Source organism: Cetorhinus maximus, chromosome 7, assembly GCF_964194155.1.
Source record: "Cetorhinus maximus chromosome 7, sCetMax3.hap1.1, whole genome shotgun sequence".
NCBI lineage: Eukaryota > Metazoa > Chordata > Chondrichthyes > Lamniformes > Cetorhinidae > Cetorhinus > Cetorhinus maximus.
The window spans coordinates 32,863,440-32,884,987 of NC_135885.1; the positions used below are offsets into that span (position 1 = coordinate 32,863,440).

Consider the following 21,548-nt stretch of genomic DNA (forward strand, 5'->3'; position numbering starts at 1 on the left):
TTCTATTTTTCCTTAGTTCTGTTGAGGAGTCACACGGACTCGAAACGTTAACTGTGTTCCTCTCCGCAGATGCTGTCAGACCTGCTGAGTTTTTCCAGGTATTTTTATTTTTATTTGGGAAGAGTAGTTGCTGGTGTAATGTAGGAAACATGACAACCAATTTGTGTACAATAGGTTCCGACAACTAGCAATGTGATAATGGCCAGATAATCTCTTTTTGTGATGTTGATTGAGGGGGGGCTCTTCAAACTCTTTCGAGTTATCAACAGTCACAGATTGCAACTCTTTCGAGTACAGTCACAGTTCTTGGTTTCCGGGAGTGGGACATGAACCCACAACCCTCTGGTTCAAAGGCGAGGGTGCTATGAACTGAGCCACAGCTGACACCTCGAGGGATAAATATTAACTTGGACACCAGGTGGAAACAGAGAGACAGTAAGTTTGCGCATTAACTGGTTGGTACATTTGCTGCCACATTTGGGTCAGGGGTTTTCTTCTCCAACCTTCAGCCAACAAGCATCGTTTTCCTTTTGGTAGGTGGGTGCGCCCTCCCGCTTCCCTTGCACGCGACTTTCTTGAAGCCACTTTGCTGCTTGTGATGCTGAATTCGCAGCTGCTTTTATAAACTTGTGAACAGGCTTATCACCCAGCAGGTGTCACTGGAACCTCACACAGTCCTTCTGATTTAAGTATGGCATCGCATTCAACGCACAACAGAAAAAAACCCAGCAGCTCTAATATATTCTACCCCGCTTTCCATCATCTTACTGAAAATCACCGCCAGTCTTCGTCACACCGGGGAGGCACGTGATGCGGCTGCGAGGCCCGGTTCCCGGATGTAACCGTTGCCCTCCCACCACCACCATGTGAGCGAGGCTCACAGTCATAGGTCACGGTGTCAGCCAGTGATGCGCAGTAGTCTTTGATGTCGCCCAGGGTTTGACCCCCCTACGAGGGGGCTGGTGTGACCCTATTAGAAAGGGACTCTCCTCCTCCATACTCCTAACCTGGACTGGCGTCAATCATTAAGCTATTGGTATTTTTTTTCCCCTCTCTCGGATCAAAGTTCAGGTTCAGCTGCGGGTGGGCAACAAATCCTTTTTTTTAAAAAAAAAATCTCAAAATATTTGGACCCGGCGACCTGTCCGAGGGATTCCTGACTTGTGCGGTAAGTGGGGTGTGGAGTTTATTGCGGTAGCTTTTTGGGACAGTTCTAGGTGGGTAGAAATATATCCTGCGTTGGTTAATAAGAACAGGCGTAGGATGTTCAGCACCCAACAACACCACCCCACCCCCCTCTCCCAGCTTGTCGGTCTTATCCCATTTGCCCACATCTCTTGATACTCGTAACTAATAAAAGAAGTTTTGGAAAATTTCTATTGATCCACCTTCCCACCCCACCTTGGTTTGGGTGGGCCGGAAGAGTTTCAGATTTCCACTACTTTCTGAGAGGGTAAAAAACATTCCCTGCTTGCACTCCCGAGTGGCCGAGCTCCGATTTTAAAATTAAGCCCCTCTTGAGTCCTTCAAGAATTTAGCATTACTAGTAATTGATGAACATAGTGAATAGTTTGTAGTGTCTACAACAGCTACTTGCCTTTACTGTGGAAAGGTGCATCACAAGATCAAAAATGGTTGAAGGAGATAGTACAGAGGGTGACCAAAAACTTGGTTAGAGGTGGCTTTTCAGGAGGGGTTTAAGGTGGTGGAGGATTTGGGGAGGACGTACCAGACAATGGGGTAGAGGCAACTAAAGGCACATTCACCAATGGTGGTGGGGGGGCACAAAAGGCTGGAGTCAGAGGGACAGTATTTTTGAAGAGGGGATGGAAGCAGGGGTGTCATGCTGGAGGGAAGCTAGGGATAGAGAGAGAGAGAAAACAAACTTGCCTTTCATTGTTGTATGTCTTCTGCATGTCCTAAAGCACAATCATCCAGGAGAGATGGGGAATAGTCAAATCACTGACAAATGTATGGATTTCACTGGGAAATGGATCATAATGAAGGGAGATGTTTCTGAGGTGGAGTAGGTGGACTTTATGATGAACGTGTGCGGGCAAAAGTGGCGATCAGGGTTAATTTTGGATACCAAGGTTATGATGTGTATTAATTGATCTGAAGGACTTCTCTATTTGCCCTTTTCATGTGTTTGTAATTTAAATTTTACAGTTGGTACTTTTATATTACTTTGTAATGAGAATATTCATGCGAACAGACATATGAACATACAAATTAGGGATAGGCCACTTGGCCCCTCGAGCCTGCTCTGCCATTTAATAAGATCATGGTTGATTTGAATGTAACCTCAACCCCACATTCCTGCTGACCCATTATAACCTTTCACCCCCTTGTTAATCAAGGATCTATCTAGCTCTGCCTTAAAAATATTCAAAGACTCTGTTTCCACTGCCTTTTGAGGAAGAAAGTTCCAAAGACACTCAACCCTCAGAAAATTTCTCCATCTGTCTTAAATGAGCGACCCCTTATTTTTAAACAGTGACCCCTAGTTCTAGATTCTCCCACAAGAGGAAACACCCTCTCCATATCCACCCTGTCAAGACCCCTCAGGATGTTAAAGGTTTCAATTAAGTCACCTCTTACTCTTCTAAATTCCAGTGGATTCAACCTAACCTGTCCAGCCTTTCCTCATAAGGCAGCCTGCCCATTCCTGGTATTAGTCTAGTAAACCTTCTCTAAACTGCCAACGCATTTACATCTTTCTTTAAATAAGGAGATTAGCACTGTACACAATACTCCAGATGTGGTCTCACTAATGCCCTGTACAACTGAAACATAACCTCCCTACTTTTGTAATGAATTCCCCTCACAATAAATAATAACGTTCTATTAGCTTTCCTAATTACCTGCTGTACCCGCATGTTAACCTTTTGTGATTCATGCACTAGGACACCCAATTCCCTCTGAATCTCAGAGCTCCTTGATCTCTTGGCATTTAGACAAAAGGCTGTTTTTTTTATTCTTCTTGTTAAAATGAACAATTTCACATTTATCCACGTTATACTTCATTAGCCAGATCTTTGCCCACTCACTTAACCTATCTATGTCACTTTGTAACCTCCTTCCGTCCTCTTCACAATTTACTTTCCTACCTATCTTTGTTGTCAGCAAATTTAGCAACCATTCCTTCGATCCCTTCATCCAAATCACTTATATAAATTGTAAAATGTTGAGGCCCCAGCACTGATCCCCGTGGCACACCATTCATAGCATCTTGCCTACCAGAAGAAAACCCATTTATGCCAACTCTCTGGTTCCTGTTAGCTAGCCAGTCTTCTGTCCATGCCAATATGTTACCCCCTACACTGAGCTTTTATTTCCTGCAATAACCTTTGATGTGGCACTATATCAAATGCTTTCTGGAAATCTAAGAACAGTACATCCACCAGTCCCCCTTTACCCACAGCACATGACTCCTTCAAAGAACTCCAATAAATTGATTAAGCATGATTTCTCTTTTACAAAACCATGTTGACTCTGCCTGATTGCCTTGGAATTTTTCTAAGTGCCCTGCTATAACATCTTTAGTGATAGCTTCTAATGTTTTCCCTATGACAGATGTTAGGCTAACTGGCTTATAGTTTCTTGCTTTCTGTCTCCCTTTTTGAATAAAGGAGTTAAATTTGCTATTTTCCAAACTGATGGAATTTTTCCTGAATCTAGGGAATTTTGGAAAATTAAAACCAGTCCATCAACTATCTCACTAGCCGTGGTCTTCCCATGGTCTTTTAATGACAAAGCTACAAAGCATTTTTAAACATTGTGCTTTTCTTTGCAGTAATGATTGAAGTTGTTTTTATGTACTTTTATTTCATGATTCTCTTGAATATGATTCACCAGGAACATGTCTGATTTCTAAATTATAAAATAGAAGTGAATTTGTACTAGCGTAGATTACACATAAGGTGACACATCTGAAGACACCTCTCTTCCCCTTTTGAATTCTTTATGGGTAGATATTTATGTGGCCTTTACTGAAAATACCCCAGGCCAGTGGTTCTTGGTATGCAGGAGCCACCAACATTGACGTGGTCCTGGGACCCATGTTTTAAATCTACGAAACTTTATCAATCACCCATTGCTGTGATTGCACAAAATGTTTTTATTAGTATCCAGCAACAGAAATAACATGTTTAAAGTTGCCAGATACAGAAATCCAAAACCATTACAATCCTGACTTTAAATCTGTGCCTTTTTAATGGATTGAGCTGTGGAACAAGACCATTTGTCATTTTAAGTTCAGTAAATTGGCATGAAGTTCCCAATAACCCTGTATAGGAATGGGAAGTTTATAAGAATTGTTGTGGTCGAAATTGAAAATTTAAATTGGTCCATAGGGTACTTGTCTGAGGTTGTTTGAGAGCAAATGAAGCTTTAATTTGCTATCTAAATTGTGCTTAATTCAAGTGGTGGTTAATATGAAAAGTGTTCAAATCTGCACACTGGATTTCACTTTTTTATAAGTTTTTTTGAAGGACTAGCCAAATAATTGGCTTATTGAGGATATTGTTGAGATAGTTAGGGCTCAAATTATAAAACACCCTCAAAGGTGATGGTTCAGATAACTATCCACAGACTATGTGCCAATTGGCATAGGGTCAAGCAGATTAGAGAATTAAACTTGTGGCTCAGAGTGGTATGGGAAGAAGGGGTTTTGATTCATGGGATACTGGCACCAATTTTCAGGAAAGATGGGGCTGTTCTGAAATGGGTGGTAGATGGGGGGTGGGGGGGGAGGGGGGGCGGGGGTGCAGAAGGGTTCAGTTGAAGTGAACTTTAGAAATCCAAGGAGAAATTGAAGCAACTGAACAGGTGTACCGGTTTAGGTAAAGACAAGCGGAGTGGGATAGAAAGGAATAGAGTTTAATGGTAATAGTGCATCAGCAAATAAGGCCCATGGAAATGATAGTTAAAAATAAAATTGAAGACCGTTTATCTTAGTTCACAAAACATTGTAATTCATCTTTCTGAATTACTGACATGAGAGACAAATGGTTTAGTTCTAATCGCTATTACGTTTCCATGGTTACAGGATGACCAAGTTTGGGAAATAAATATTCTAGGGCACACTATGTCGAAGAGAGGGAAAATGGAAAAGGAGAAGTAGCTCGTATAATAAAGGATGACATATGGACAGTAGTGAGAGAGTCTTGACTCGGAAGATCAGAAAGTAGGACCAGTATGGGTGGAGATTAGGAATAACAAGGGCCATAAAACATTGGGAGTCATTTATAGGTCCCCTAAAAGTATTTATACTGTTGGCACTGAGCATTAAACAAGGAATAATTGGCATTTGTACCAAAGGCAGTAAAATAATTAAGGGGTGTCTTTAACCTTCATATAGCCTGGACCAGTCAAATTAGCAAAGTTTGTAGGATGTTTTCATGACAGTTTCCTGGAACAATACATTGTGGAACCGACAAGGGATAAAGCTATTTTAGATCTAATAATTTGCAATTTGGTAGGGTTAATCATTAACTCATTGTAACAGATCCACTGGGAAAAAGTGATCGTAGTACAGCTGAATTCCACACTGTTTGAAAGTGACAAATCCCAATCACAAGCAAGAATCTTAAACCTAAACAAAGCCAGTTGCATAGTTATGAGAGGAAAGCTGGCTAAGGTTGATTGCGTAAATATACTATAAAGGTTTGGTGATAAATAAACAGTAGGAAACATTTTTTTTTAAAAAAAGCAATGTTCAATAAAAATGCATTCCATTGGAAAAACAAAAACTGAGAAAGATCCATCCGTGGCTTACTAAGGAAGTTGAGGAAAATATTAGATTTAAAGAAGAGGTTTATGACGTTACAAAGGATAGTGGTAAACCTGAGGATTGGGATGCTTTAGAAACCAGCTAAGGGCCACCAAAAGTTTTATTAAACAGGAAAAAAATAGAATATGAGAATAAACAGGCCAGGAATATAAGAATAGATTGTAAGAGCTTTTACAAGTGTGTATGTATAAAGGAAAGTAGCTAAAATAATTGTTGGTTCCTTGGAGGCAGAGACAGGAGAAATTATCATGAGGAAATAGCAGAGACATTGGACAAATATTTTGTCTGTCTTAACAGTAGAACACAGTTACATACCAGAAATAGAGGATAACCCAGCGGCTAATAATAGTGAGGAACTTAAGGTAAATAATATCAGCAGAGAAAAAGTAATGGAGAAACTCGAGGGACTAAAAGCCAACAAAACCTCAGGACATTTTGGCCTACACCGTAGGATTCTAAAAGAGGTAGCTACAGGAACAGTGGATGTGCTGGTTATGATATTCCAAAATTTCCTACGTTCTAGAACAGCCCTAGTGAACTGGAAGCTAGCAAATGTAACTCCACTATTCAAGAAAAGAGGGAGAGAAAACTGGAAACTACAGGCCAGTTAGCTTGACATCAGTCATTGGGAAATTGCTGGAATCTCTTAAGGCAGTTTTAATGCACTTAGAAAATCATAATATGATCAGACAAAATCAATATGGTTTTACAAAAGGGAAAATGCTTTGACAAATTTATTTTTTTGAGGATGTAACTAGTAGGGTAGATACAGGAGAACCAGTAGATATAGTACACTTGGATTTCCAAAAGGCATTGGATAAGGTGCTACACAGAAGTTTAATAGGCAAGATAAGAGCTCAGGAGTTGGGAATAATACATTAGCAATAGATAGAGAACTAGTTAATGAGCAAGAAGCAGAAATTAGAGATAAAAGGAGCATTTTTAGGTTGACAGCTTGTGACTCATGGAATGCAGCAAAATGAGTGCTGGAGCCTCAGCAATTTATATTAATGACTGAGACAGAGACCGAAAGTAATGTATCTACATCTGCTGACGACACATTTCGAACTAACTTTGTAAACTGTGAGTAGGACACCAGAGGCTGCAAAGAGATACAGACAGGTTAATTGAGTAGGCAACAAGGTGCCAGATGGAGTATAACATGGGCATGTATGAGAATATTCATTTGGTAATAAGAATAGAAGAGCAGAATTTTTTTAAAAGGTCTGAAACTTACAAATGCTGATGTTCACAGAGACTTTGATATACTCTAGCAAGGAACAGAAAGTTAGCATGGAGGTACAGCAAGCAATCAGGAAAGCATGTTGGCCTTTATTGCAAAGGGATTGGAGTACAAGAATAAAGAAGTCTTGCTAGACTTGTACAGGGCTTTAAGGAAGGATATACTTGCATTGGAAATGGTGCAGCAAAGGTTCACTAGGTTGGTTCCTGGGATGAGAGGGTTGTGCAATGTTGAGGCTGAGTAAATTTATGCCTAGAGTCTTGAGTTTAGAAGAATGAGGTGTGATCCAGTTGAAACAGATAAGATTTTGAAGGGGCTTGTCAGAGTAGGCACTGAGACGTTGTTTCCTTTGGCTGAGGAATCTAGACACATGCACTCAGTCTCGGTGTAAGGACCAATTATTTCGGACTGAAATGAGGAGAAAATTCTTACTCAAAGAACATTCTGTATCCCAGAGGTGTGGATGCTCCATCGTTGAATATATTTTAGGCTGATATAGACAGATTTTTGGTGTCTCTAAGAATCAAGGGATACAGGGAGTGGGTGGGAAAGTGGATTTCAGGCCAAAGATGAGCCATGATCGTATTAATTTTCTAAAATTCCAAGTTGCCTCTGCTGGCTGGGCCAGCATTTATCACCCATCCCTAATTGACCTTGAGAAGGTGGTGGTGAGCTGCTGCCTTGAACCGCTGCAGTCCATGTGGTGTAGGTACACCCACGGTGCTGTTTGGAAGGGAGTTCCAGGATTTTGAGCCAGCGACAGTGAAGGAATGGTGATATATTTCCAGGTCAGGATGGCGATTGGCTTGGAGGGGAACTTCCAGGTGGAGGTGTTCCCATCTATCTGCTGCCCTTGTCCTCTAAATAGCGGAGAAGACTCGAGGGGCCATATGGCCTACTCTTGCTCCTATTTCTTTCTTCTGTCCTTATGGAAAATAATGCCTATAGGTAATTCAAACATTAAAAAAACTAATTGAATAATATTGGACTTCTGATTGGAACCTTTATCCCATATTTCTAAGGCAGAAATTCAAAACTAATGATCAGTACAATTCACTGGGGAGCTAAGATTAAGCCACTAAGTATATTTCCATACCTGCTTCAACTGCTAAGAAGTTGACATGCTAGGTTGGAAACCCAGACATCTTGCTTTTTTTAAGGACTGAACTGAAATTGAAGTCTCTCAGGAGTACGTTCCTTTAAGATGGCTCTGCTCAGCATTAAGCAAAGCTGCTTTGTAGTTTTGGGGACAGTGTTACATGGAGAACAAATGTAGTCATTGTGGATAGTGGCTTTTCACAGTAATCCTAATCACATGATGTGTTGTTCACAAGACATTACAATCAGCTATTGTGCTTTTTTTTTTTTGCAGTCATTCCTCTCTTTTTGCAGCCTGGTTATCATATCAGTGAACCACCCCCCCACCCCCAAACATTTGTTAAATAATGGGTGCTGCATTAAAGAGGAAATACCACCATCAGAGATTCTTGTAAAAAATGTTTTTTTGTCTTTTTAAAGGATAGAATTCATGCTCCCTTTTTATGTCCATTTGTTTTTGTTCTGTTCTGTTATGCTTCATGACCTGATCAGACCTCAGGTTAAATACCAGCACAATATTGGCTATTTTGATGAATTGAACTTGTGAAAGTGCTATTTGTACCTCAGTGATACAATACTGAAAGTTATCTAATCCTTGTATTTATAAACAGCTTTACTCCAGCTTGGTTATTTCAACAGATGAAACAGTCATAGTCCAAATGTTTTTGCTATACTGCAGATATCTATTTCTGTGTGGGTGTCAAATAAGTAATATTAAACTTCTGTCAACCCCTTTCAGTGAAATCTTGGAGTTTGTTGTCTCCCAAATCCCTACCCATCTTTCCCAAAATTTCATTTTTGGCCTTCCAAGCAGGTTACTTCCCCCGCTACCGTACCAAAATGGCTCTTATCAAAGTCACAAATGACATGCCACCTGACTTTTACAATGGTAAACTGTGCCTCCTCATCCTTCTCAATCTGTCTGTTATCTTTGACACAGTTGAACAAACTATCCTCTTCAGCCTTCCGGACTGAATATTGAGTTCAACAATTTTAGATCATGAACTCTCTCTCCTCCATCCCCACCCCCTTTCCGATCCCCCTTCCAATTTATATAGATTTTTCTTTTCCTACCTATTTCTATTATTTTAAAATGTATTTCCATCCATTGTTTTATCTCTACCTTTTAGCCTATTTCGATCCCTTCCCCCCCACCCCACCCCCACTAGGGCTTTCTGTACCTTGCTCGTCCTGCTTTCTACCCTTAATGTCACCTATTAGCACATTCCTTAGATAATATCACCACCATCAACACCTCTTTGTTCTTTTGTCTATGACATATTTTGGTTATCTCCACCTATCACTGGCCCTCTATCCAGCTCTACCTGTCCCACCCCCATTAAACCAGCTTATATTTCACCTCTTTTCTATTTTTCCTTAGTTCTGTTGAAGAGTCACACGGACTCGAAACGTTAACTGTGTTCCTCTCTGCAGATGCTGTCAGACCTGCGTAGTTTTTCCAGGTATTTTTGTTTTTGTTTTGTCATTCTCTTCTAATGCCTCACGCCTCCCCTCCATTGTTTTAGAGGGCTACTAAAAGGTTGATGAAAGGGGAAAAAATAGAATGAGAGTAAACTAATCAGGAATATAAAAACAGATTGTAAGAGCTTTTATAACTATATAAAAAGGAAAATAGCTAAAACAAATGTTGGCCCCTTAAAAGCAAAGACAGGAGAAATTATCATAGGGAATGAAGAAATAGCAGTGGCATTAAACAAATAATTTTGTCTATCTTCACAGTAGAAGACACAAGTTTCATACCAGAATTAGCCTATTGGTGAATTGGTGAAATTTGAGGAGCTAAAATCCAACAAGTCTCTGAGACCTGACAGCCCATACCCTAGGGTTCTAAAAGTGATAGCTGCAGAGCTAGTGGATGTGCTAACTATGATTTTCTAAAATTCCTTAGGTTTGGGAACAGTCCCATTAGATTGGAAGCTGGTAAATGTTATACCACTTCACAAAAAAAGGAGGGAGAGCGAAAACTGTGCACTACAGGCCAGTTAGCCTAACGTTAATTGTTGGGAAAAGCTAAAATCCATTATTAAGGCAGTCTTAATGCACTTAGAAAAGCATAGTATAATTAAAACAATTCAACGTGGTTTTACCAAGGGGAAATCTGGTTTGCCAAATTTTAGGTTTTTTGAGGATATAACTAGTAGGGTAGATGAAGGGGAACCAGTAGATGTAATTTACCTGGATTTTCAATAAGTATTTGATAAGGTGCCACAAAACGTTAATAGGTGAGATAAGGGCTCATGGAGTTGGTGGTAGTATTTTAGCATGGGTAGAGGATTGGTTAACAAAGGGAGTGGGCATAAATGGGGCTTTTTCAAGTTGGCAGGCAGTGAATAGTGCAGTGTCGTAAGGATCATTGCTGGGTCTCAGCTATTTACAATCTATATTAATGACTTAGATGAAGAGACAGAGTAATGTATCAAAGTTTGCAGATGATCCCAAGCTAGGTGGGAAGGTAAGCTGTGGGGAGGACACAGGCTGCAAAGAGATATAGACAAGTTAAGTGAGTGGGCAACAAGATGGTAGACAGTATAATGTAGGGAAATGTGAAGTTATTCACTTTGGTTGTAAGAATAGAAAAGCAGAATATTTTTTAAAAGGTGAGAAACTTGTAAGCGATGTTCAAAGAGACTTGGGTGTGCTTGTACAAGGAATGCAGAAAGCTTGCTTGCTGCACCTGCATGCTATTAGGAAGGCAATTGGCATGTTGATCTTTATTGCAAGGGGATTGGAGTACAAGAATAAAGAAGTCTTGCTACGGTTGTACAGGGCTTTGGTAAGACCACATCTAGAATACTGTGTGCAGTTTTGGTCTCCACATTTAAGAAAATATATACTTGCATTGGAGGCAGTACAGGGGATGTTCAATAGATTGGTCCCTGGGATAAAGGGCTAATAAATTGGGCTTGTATTATATGGGGTTTAGAAGAATGAAAGGCGACCTCATTGAAACCTACACAATTATGCGGTGGCTTGATAGGGTAGACACTGAGATTGTTTCCACCATTTGTGGAGTCTAAAGCACAGGAGCAGTCTCAGGATAAGGGGTCATCATTTAGGACTGAGATGAGGAGAAATTACTTCCCTCAAGCGGCTGTGAATCTTTGGAATTCTCTACCCCAGAGTGGTTGTGGATGCTCCATTGTTTAAGGCTGGGGTAGACAGATTTTTGGTGCCTTAGGGAATTAAGGCTCACGGGGGTGGGAAAATGGAGCTGAAGCCCAAGATCAGCCATGATTGTATTTAAGGCGGAGCAGGCTTGACAGGCCATATGGTCTACTCTTATTTCTTGTGTTCAGCTGGATGGAGATGTACTCATCTGGTTCCATTTGTATCTCTCCATTCCTGGCCAGAGAATCACTGACAATGTCTTCTCTTCCTGCGTCATAACCTCTGGAGTCTCCCAAGGATCTGTCCTTAACCCTCACTCCTCTACATACTGTCCCTTGGCAACATCATCTGAAAACATAACATCAGGTCCCACACATATGCTGGTGACACTTACATCACCACTACCTCTTTTGACCTCTCCACATTGTCTCTACATTGTCAGGCTGCTTGCCTGACATCTTGTCTTGGATGAGCTGAAGTTTTCCCCAGCTAAATATTGAAAAGGCTGAGCTGTTGTCTTCGGTTCCTGCCACAAATTTAATTCTCTGGCAGTTGACTCCATTCCTCTCCCTGGCAGTTGCCTGAGGCTGAACTAGATTGTTCGCAGCCTTGGTGGTACATTAGACCTTAAGCTCCTGACCACTCATCCATTCCATTACTAATCTTGCCTATTCCAAGACCTCAACTCAGCCCTTACCTCCAATTATCTGTTGCTGCAACCCTCATCTCTCTACTCTTCCAGCAACACTCAAGAAGCTGGGCAACATCCAGGACAAAGCAGCCCACTTGATCGATATCCTATCCACCACGTTAAACATTTGCTCCCTCCACCAATGGCGCAAAGCAGCAGCAGTGTGTGCCATTGACAAGATGCACTGCAGCAACTCTCGGGCTCTTTCAACAATACCTTCCAAACTTGTGACCTCTACCACCTAGAAGGACGAGCAGAAGACGCATGGGAACACTACCACCACCACCTGCAAGTTCCCTCTAAGCCTGACACCATCCTGACTTGGAACTGACTTGGAACCCATCACTGGTCAAAATCCTGGAACTTGCTCCCTAACAGCACTGTGGGTCCATAGGTACACCATATTGACTGCAGTGGTGCAAGAAGTCAGCTCATCACCACCTTCATAAGGGCATTTGAGGATGGACAATAAATGCTGGCCTTGGCAGCAGGGGTCATTCCCATGAATGAATATTGAAAATGGTATTTGACAAACTACCGCATCATACATTTGTCAGCAAAATTGAAGTCCGTGGGATTAAAGGTGCAGTGGCTGCATGGGTATAAAATTGGATAAGGGACAGAAATCAGAGTGGCTGTTTTGTGATTACAAGGAAGTGTGCAATTTTGTCCTCTGGAGATCATTGTTAGGATCACTGTTCTTTAGGTATATTAATGACTTAGACTTTGGTATACAGGGCGTAATTTCAAAGTTTCCAGATGGCACAAAACTTGGAAATGTAATACAGTGAGGAGGGATAGCAAATAGATTTTAGGAGGGCATGGACTGGGACAATCAATACCACGTTGTGAATGAAATTTAGTGGAGAAGTGTGAATTAATTCATTATGGTAGGAAGAATAGGAGGCAATGTAAACTAAATGGTGCAATTTTTAAAATGCTGAGGGAAAGGAGATCTCGGGTAAGTCTTTGGAGTTGGCATGACAAGTTGAGAAGGCTATTAACAATATGAGATCCTTCCACTGTGTCCCACCATTGTTACTGGGCTTTCAGTCCTCTAGGTCTTAAACTCTGAAATTACCTCCCTAAACCTTTACCTCATCACCTCCCTCATACCTTGCCTCTGATCAAGTTTTTAGTCACCCCCTCCTAATATTGCCATCTTTGGCTTGGTGTCTGTTTTTGGTTATTACACTTCTGTGAAAAGTTGTGGAAGTTGCTAAAATCATTCAATAAACTGCAAAAAGCAAGATGTTGTAGTGATTTTGCATATTATATATTAAATTTGTTTAATTTATTCATATGGTTTCTGGTTGTTCTAATCAGTTTCACATTGGAATTCCTGTTATCTTCACCTTTTTATGCTTCAAAAATGCCAGTGAGCAGTACTGCTCAGCTGAATAATTAGATGTTTATAAAATATTTAAAGAATGCAGAGGAGCATGATTTGGAAGTTAATCAGAGGTAGGGATGCTACCACTGCGCAACAAGACCTGCCCTTGTGAAATTACTAGAAATCAGTCAGCATTTGAAAGACAAAACTTGTTTTTTTATTGAACTAAGATCAGTACTTTTCTACAAGCAAGTCACCCCAGCTGCTAGCAAATTTGGCACAGCTAGTACTGGTCTCTATCTTGACCTTCATTTATGTTGTGTTCATATTTCTCTCAAATGCTCAACAGGCCTCCATCCAAAATCTATCTTTCTCTTTCAGATGCTGACTGCTGTGCATTTCTAACATTTTTTGTCTTTTATTGATATTGCTAGAATTGGTTAAACTAGATAAAAATATTAGGGTTTAACTGGTAGTTGATAGGAGATAAGTGCATATAATAAAGTTATAACTAAGATGTAATAACTATTGATGTTTGAAAAAAGCGACGTTCTGTTGAAGCTTGCTGTGCTCAACAGATGCAAGATAACCAAATCTCAAAAGGAACAACAATTTGTACTGCATGAGAAGATGGTACTGTTTGTTTGGCAAGTGGACCAATCAGTTGATCTGCCTGGTTTGAATTTAAATAAAAGCTTGTAAAGATCTGCCCTCCAATTACAGACCAGTCAGTTTAACTTCAGAGGTGGGAAAACTTCTAGAAACAATTATTCGGGATAGAAATAATTATTCAGGATAGAATTAATAGTCACATAGGAAAATGTGGCTTGATTCAGAAGAGTCAGCATGGATTTGTTAAAGGAAAATCGTGTCTAATTAACTACCTGGTGTTTTTTTGAAGGGGTAACAGAGATGGTTGATTAGGGCAAGGCCATTGATGTGGTGTCTATGGACTTCCAAAAGGCGTTTGATACAGTGCCACACGATAGACTTATGAGGAAAGTTATAGGTCATGGAATAAAAGGGACAGTAGCAACGTGGATACAAAATTGCCTGAGGGATAGGAAATGGAGTAATGGTTAATGGGTATTTTTTGGGCTGGAAGAAGGTTTGTAGTGGAGATCCCCAGGGGTTGTTACTGGGGCCCTTGCTTTTCCTGATATATAAATGATCTAGATCTTGGTGTGTAGGGGACAATTTCAAAGTTTGTAGATGACACAAAACTTGAGAGAATCTTAAACTGTGAGGAGGACAGTGTAGAACTTCAAAAGAACGTTGACACATATTAGTGGAGTGGGCAGATAGGTGGCAGATGCAGCTCAATGCAGAGAAGTGTGAGGTGATACACTTTGGTATAAAGAACATGGAGAGACAGTATAAACTAAAGGATACAATTCTAAAGGGTGTGCAGGACTCGAGAGATCTGGGTGTATATGTACATAAGTCATTAAAGGTGGCAGGACAGGTAGAGAGAGCTGTTTCTAAAGCATACAGTATTCTAGGTTTCATTAATAGGGGCATAGAGTACAAGAGCAGGGAGGTTATGATCAGCTTGTATAAAACACTGGTTAGACCTCAGCTGGGAGTATTGTGTACAGTTCTGGGTGCCACATTATAAGAAGGATGTGAACACATTGGAGATAGTGCAGAAGAGGTTTACGGGAATGGTGCCAGTGATGAGACACTTCAGCTATGAGGATAGATTGGAGAAGTTGGGACTGTTTTCCTTGGAGAGGAGAAGGCTAAGAAGAGACTTGATAGAAGTTTTCAAAATCATGAGGGGTCTGGGTAGAGTAGATAGGGAGAAACTGTTCCCACTCGTAAACAGATCAAGAACCAGAGGGCACTGTTTTAAAGTGTTTCGCCAAAGAAGCAAATGTTAGGTGAGAAAAACTTTTTCACACAGCGTGTAGTTAGGGTTTGGGATGCACTGCCTGGAGGTGTAGTGGAGGCAGGTTCATTTGAGGCATTCAAGAAGGCATTATTTAAATCATCCAATGTGCAGGGTTATGGGGAAAAGGCTGGAGTTTGGCACTAACTGAAAATGCTCAGAGCTGGGGCAGACACGATGGGCTGAATGGCGGCCTCTTACACTGTAGCGATTCTGTGATTGGTGGTTATGTTCCCTGGTGCATCCTCCATTGCAATGCCTCTACCAAAGTTCACTTGCCAACCAAACAGTGCCACCTTCTCATGTGGTATAAATAGTTGTTCCCTTTGAGATATGATATTCTTGGGAATCTGTCCTGTTCTAGTACAAGACGAAAAGCTTTGACAGCATGTCTCTCTTTTTCAGCAATCCTCAAGTTCTGTACTACCAAGCGACTATTTGTATAACTATTGATGAATTGTAGTTGTACATATTGAGAGCATGAAACGTAACACCCTTGCCCCCCAAAAAACAGACACAAGAGAAGTTGTAGTTTTATATAGTGCTGTTTCATATCCTCAGGACATCCCAAGGTGTTACAGCTAATGATTACTGTAATTTAAGCAACATTTATGCGTAGCAAGGTTCCAGAAGTGAGCAATGAGGTATATAGCTAGTTAATCTGTTTTGGTAGTGACGTTTGAGGGATAAATTTTGGCAAGACACTGCAAGAGCTTTCTGCCTCTTGGTGAAAGCGAATGGGATTTACTACGTCCATCTGAACAGGCATGTGGGTGCTCAATTTAACATTTCATGTGACAGATGGAACTTCTGATAATGCAGTATTCCCTTGCTACCACACTAGATGTCAGCCTAGATTTTCCCTCACTACCACACTAGATGTCAGACTAGATTATAGTGCTTGTGGGGATTGAATTCACAACCATCTGACTGACAGTACAGCCACTGAATTATATGACACTAATGATGTGGTTTTAGTGATTTAAGTAGGCTGCAAGATGTTGAACATTGTTAAATTAGGTCGAGATTGCACTCGCCGTCCTCCTAATTCACATAATAACTTCAAAAGTTCACTTTAGAGAGGGTAAATAGTGAACACACAAATTATAACTTCCAAGTAGTATCTACTTGAGTAACAATAAATGTAACCCATTTATGCACAAAAAAGCTGCCTTTTAAAATAAGTGCATAGGAAACATGAGAAGGAATATAGGAACAGGAGTAAGCCATTCAGCTCCTTGAGCATTTCTGCTATTTACTGGATCATAGCTAATCAGTAACTTAACTCTCTCTACCCACCTTGCTTTCATATGCTTGCCTAACAAAAAAAATCTACCAATCTCCGTTTTGAAATTTTAAATTGACTTTGCCTCAACGGCTATTTTGGGGTGAAGGAACGGGGAGTAATAGTTCAGATTTCTGCTTCTCTTTCGTGTGAGGAAGTACTTTCTGATATCACCCTGAATGGCTAATTCAATTTTCAAGGTTTAACCCCCTTTTGTACTGTACTCCCCTACCATTGGGTAGATAGAAACAATCAACTCATTTGACCATCTTAATATAAGAACATAAGAAATAGGACCAGGAGTAGGCCAAACAGCCTTTTGAGGTTGCTGAATCATTCAATAAGGTTGTTGCTCCACTCCTACCCCAACTCCATCTTCCCTCACTATCCCTATACCCCCTGATTCCCTTAGAGATCAATAGATTTTTTGGATACTCTCTTGAATATATTCAACGTATAAGCATCCACAGCTCTCTGGGGTAGAGAATTCCAAAGATTCATAACCATTTGAAAAAAGAACTTTCTCCCCATCTCAGTCCTAAATGGCTGACCCATTATTCTGGAGCCAGTTCTAGAAGCCAGGGGAAGCATGCTCCCAGCATGTACTGTATCTTGTGCAACTCCTTATGAATTTTGCTTCTCAATGAGATCACCTCTCATTATTCTGCACTGCAGAGAATATAGGCCATGTACACTCAACCTCTCCTCATAGGACAATCTCCTCATCCAGGAATCAGTCCAGAAAACCTATATTGCTACCCCTTTAAAGCAAGTATATCCTTAAAGATTTCAATTAGACCACCCCTTAATTTTCTATATTCAAAGTAGTACAAAAATCTGTAGCCCCAGCATCATTCTGGTGAATCTGCATTACACCCTATTAAAGGCCAATATCCCTTGAGGAATGGTGGCCAGAACTGCATGGAGTACTCAAATGTGTTCCACTGTAATATATCTTCCACCCCTTTTATTTTCCAGCCCTATTTAGAAAAAGGCCAACAGTCTTATTAGCCTTTTACATTTTTTTTTTACATATCTGTCCATTAGTGTTTAGTAGTTTCTGTACTGGGACCCCCAAATCTCTCTGCTAATCTGTTCTATTGCAACATTCGGCTCCTATCTACCCTATTTGCTGTGCTACCTAATTTAGTATCTCCGGAAAGCTTGTACTATGCTCTCTTCCTCCATCCAAGTCATCTATAATGAAAAGCTGTGACCTGAGTACAGGGCTTTAGGGCTGCCATTATTATCCCTACTCCGTCTTTTATCTCCTAACAAATTTCCTATCCAAGCCAATAAGTGTGCATAAAATTATATGCAAATCATTTTTAAGTCCCTGTTGGATGCCCTCTCGAAATCCATACAAACAACTTCCATAGATACTCCTAATGATATATGGTGAGTTACTGTGTTCTGATAAATCAGTAATTCAGTTGGCTTTATGTGACTGTTAGGATGCTGGGGCTTGGACAGTACAGGACCCTGTATACGTATAATCTTTACTTTTTCACAGGATGTGGGTGCCGCTGGCTAGGCCAGCATTTATTGCCCATTCCTATTTGCCCTTGAAGGTGGTGGTGTGCTGCTGCCTTGAGCCGCTGCAGTCCATGTGCTGTAGGTACACCCACTGCTGTTAGGAAAGGAGTTCCAGAATTTTGACCCAACAATAGTGAATGAACAGTGATAAAGTTCCAAGTCAGGATGGTGTGTGGCTTGGTGGTGATGTTCCCATACACTTGCTGCCCTTGTCCTTCTAGATGGTAGAGATCACAGATTTGGATGGTGCTGTCAAAGGAACCTTGGTGAGCTGGTACAGTGCATCTTGTAAATGGCACACACTGCTGTCATTATGCATCAGTGGTGTGGAGGAGTGAATGTTGAAATTTGTATGTTGAATTACATGCAGTACATTTTACATTGACCTGAATATCTTTGACGCATTTACAATGCATTGAACACTTGTGAACTATAATGAGATAAAATACAGAAAGTAATTCCATTCAAAAGATGCGAGACTGTTACATTTGCTTCAAATTATACAACTAACCCAGGTAAGTGCAACTGATGTGCATCTGTCGAAACATTTTTCTTTACATGTGTTACTTTATTTCTAATTAGGTATGGACCACAGCAGCCTTGCAAATATGAATGCAGCTGAAAGCCTTGATCGCATTAAAGTGGAATATAAGGAGGCATTTACCTTTGTTAATAAAGGACTCTCTGCAGATGAATATGGTCAAAAAGAAGCTGCAAAGCACTATTACAGGCAAGGGGAAAGGCATTTAATTAAAGGATTGCAAATTCCATCAAATAGTCCAGAATGTACAGGCCCTCAGTGGGACACAGCCCGTCAAATGCAAAATAAAATGAGTGCAACACTAAATAATATTCAAACAAGGTTGTCTATTTTGGAGCATGAAGATGACTCGGCATCTAATCAACCAAACCAACTTTCTGAAACTCTGGAATTTGATAACCCAAAAACTGAGTCAAGGCTATATCCAGTTGTACCGATATGTGAAGAGAAACCTTCAACATTATCAAAGCCTCAGTCTCACATGGATGTGAGCCCAACTACTAATGGAAGCTCCTCCATGGCAGTTGCTAACTTGTCACTGGATGTTCCATCTGTATCGAATGAGCTGCCCCCTGTATACACACCTGAGGCTGTAGAAGGACATAGGACCATTTCCTATGGAACTGAATCTGGTGAGTTTGCTGTTGATGGCGATGGCATTTTTGGACAAAGAACCCACCCTCCTCCAATAGAATCACTTGGTGTAGATGCCTATCAGCTCATTTTAATTGAACAAGGAGTGCAGATGTTCTATGTAACACCTGATGGGCAAGTGAGTGCACCCTCATATCCAGGATATCTCCGCATTGTGACGTTTTCTGGTACAGAAGCTGGTGCTGCACAAAACAGGCCACCTTCCTTTCTGCAGGTATGTTTTAGTTAATTGCAGAAAACTTATTAACTTTTTAAATGTCTATAGTACATTGATTTTTTTTTCATAATTTGTACTCAGATTCAAAATTATTTTTTACAAATAATTGAGATTGTCTTGTATCATAAAAATTGTATTATACATTTTTAGGTGATATGTATGATGAAAAATAAAACAGAAGGTTAGGACTTTGAACTATTTGTTTAGCTGTTAGGAATTTGCACTGAGGATAAATTTCTCAATCAAATAACAACTCTGAACCACAGAATTGTTAGTGCAGGAGGTGGCCATTTGGCCCATTGTGTCTGCACTGGCTCTCCATTCTCCTGCCTTCTCCCTGTAACCCTGCATGCTCTTTCTTTTCAGATAACCACTGGTGGATAATTTGAGAGGAAATAATAGCAAGACCATGGCTTTTTTTAAGTTGACCTATGCAAAGTGCCTATGTGCAAACAAATGAATAAGAAAGTTAAATCTAGAATTTGCGATAAGGTTACACACTCTGACATAGAAAACCTATGAAGAAATTAAATGAATTGTGTATTTTCAGAGTTTTGGAAATTGACAAATTGCTTCAAAACATCTCTTTATTAAACATTTTTTAAGGCTGGGATTAGAAAAAATCATAGAGGAAGATATTTATAGTGAGGTACGACTCTTATGTTGGGATAATGAATGTGCCCTTTCTCTTCAGAGCTTGATTACAGGTATCTTTGATCACCAATTTGTCTCCTTTCAATCCACCACTCTCTGGTTATTTTCAATCTCTCCATGCATGCCCTCTGGGAACTATCATTGCTTGACTACCTCGTTCATCAACACCCTTACTCCCACTTGCTGCTTTCTCCATTATGGCTCTCCACTCATAATAATGTTGGACCTCTGCATCTCTCGACAGTTGCCTCATTTTCACTTAATATTCCCTTGTTCTCACTTGATACTGCTACCTAATAAAACCCCCACCTCCTCCATCTCAAATCCTAATACTCACTTCTTATTAACCAAAGTGTAACCTTAATGTAAAATCTAATCTGGGAGTTTTAAAATTCTTTCGTGGGATGTGAACTTTGCTGGCATCCCTAATTGCCCTTCTTGAGAAGGGGCGGTGTTTCTCCAAGTGAACAAACTAGCCATTCATCACCCATGGTGTTACTGGAAGTTCCGTTACACCTTTCATTGTCTCGGAAAACGGTTGCTATCAGCCATCATATTAAGTATAACAGACTGAAGGATATGACAACACGTGGGTACTTGAGCTTAGCAGTTATAGCAAGATATTAAACGTGGGATTGGTCCTTGTGTCAATAGTGGATGTGTAGACAACTGCACTAAAAGCTAGAAATACTAAAACATTCATTGACCTAAAAGCAGTCAACTTCAATGTGAATTACAGTGCAAATACAGTATTTACCAAAAGAATCCAAGGAGATTTTGAGCTAACAGTCTACAGCAAATACCACTCGTTCATTTAGTAATCACAAGTGTTCCAGTGGGCCACTGGCACACAACAGGTTTGTCCTTGCAAAAGGTTAATGTGGAGTGTTGCCTCAATCCAGTACATTGGCTTTTATTGAATTTTGAGTGTGATATATTAAACATCTACTTAAACTATATAGACGGAATAAAGAAAAAATACACCTTGGGCCATCCTTTGCTTTTGTTACAATGATCTCAAGTTATAATGTCTGCCCTTAACCTGCAAGATAAGGAGTTTAGCTACGGTTAAAGTAAAACCACTAACTGCTCTTCTCTACCTCTTGCTGACAGATACTGTTAACCCCATTCATCCTAGTTTCTGGTCAGTCACCGACTAGACTTTTTAACTGCAGTATGTTATACTCGCATGCATTGTTTCCAGGAGCTCCAAGGATATGAACCATCCCATTCTTCTCTGGCACCTCTCCTCTGGTACTTTCCTCTTGTGGTTCCACTTCTGCCTGTACCAATCTGCTCAATATATTTCTTGCAATGACTTCTCTTCCCAGATATACATGGGCATCTGTGATATGCCTCAAGATTCCTTTCTTGTATCCCTCCCATCCTCATCTCTAGTTGCTCAGTGAAATTATTAGTTAGTATGAGGTCAGCTTCCAGATATATGCTTGCTCTGTTCATGGTCATCCTAGACTCCATAAC

The 21,548-nt window shown here is 40.4% G+C and overlaps 1 protein-coding gene across 2 annotated transcripts in view; it reads left to right on the top strand.

The window, feature by feature from the left end:
* Positions 1–885: 885 nt before the first annotated feature.
* sparta (spartin a) overlaps positions 886–21,548 on the top strand; it is a 44,112-nt gene continuing 23,449 nt past the window's right edge. Inside the window, exons 1-2 of one of the 2 annotated variants that reach the window (XM_078545307.1) lie at positions 886–1,168; positions 18,583–19,409. In XM_078545307.1, coding sequence (XP_078401433.1) covers positions 18,585–19,409 — 825 coding nt within the window. In that variant the 5' untranslated portion in view covers positions 886–1,168; positions 18,583–18,584. The remainder of the gene's footprint in view (positions 1,169–18,582; positions 19,410–21,548) is intronic. The other variant, XM_078545308.1, reaches the window with a different exon arrangement.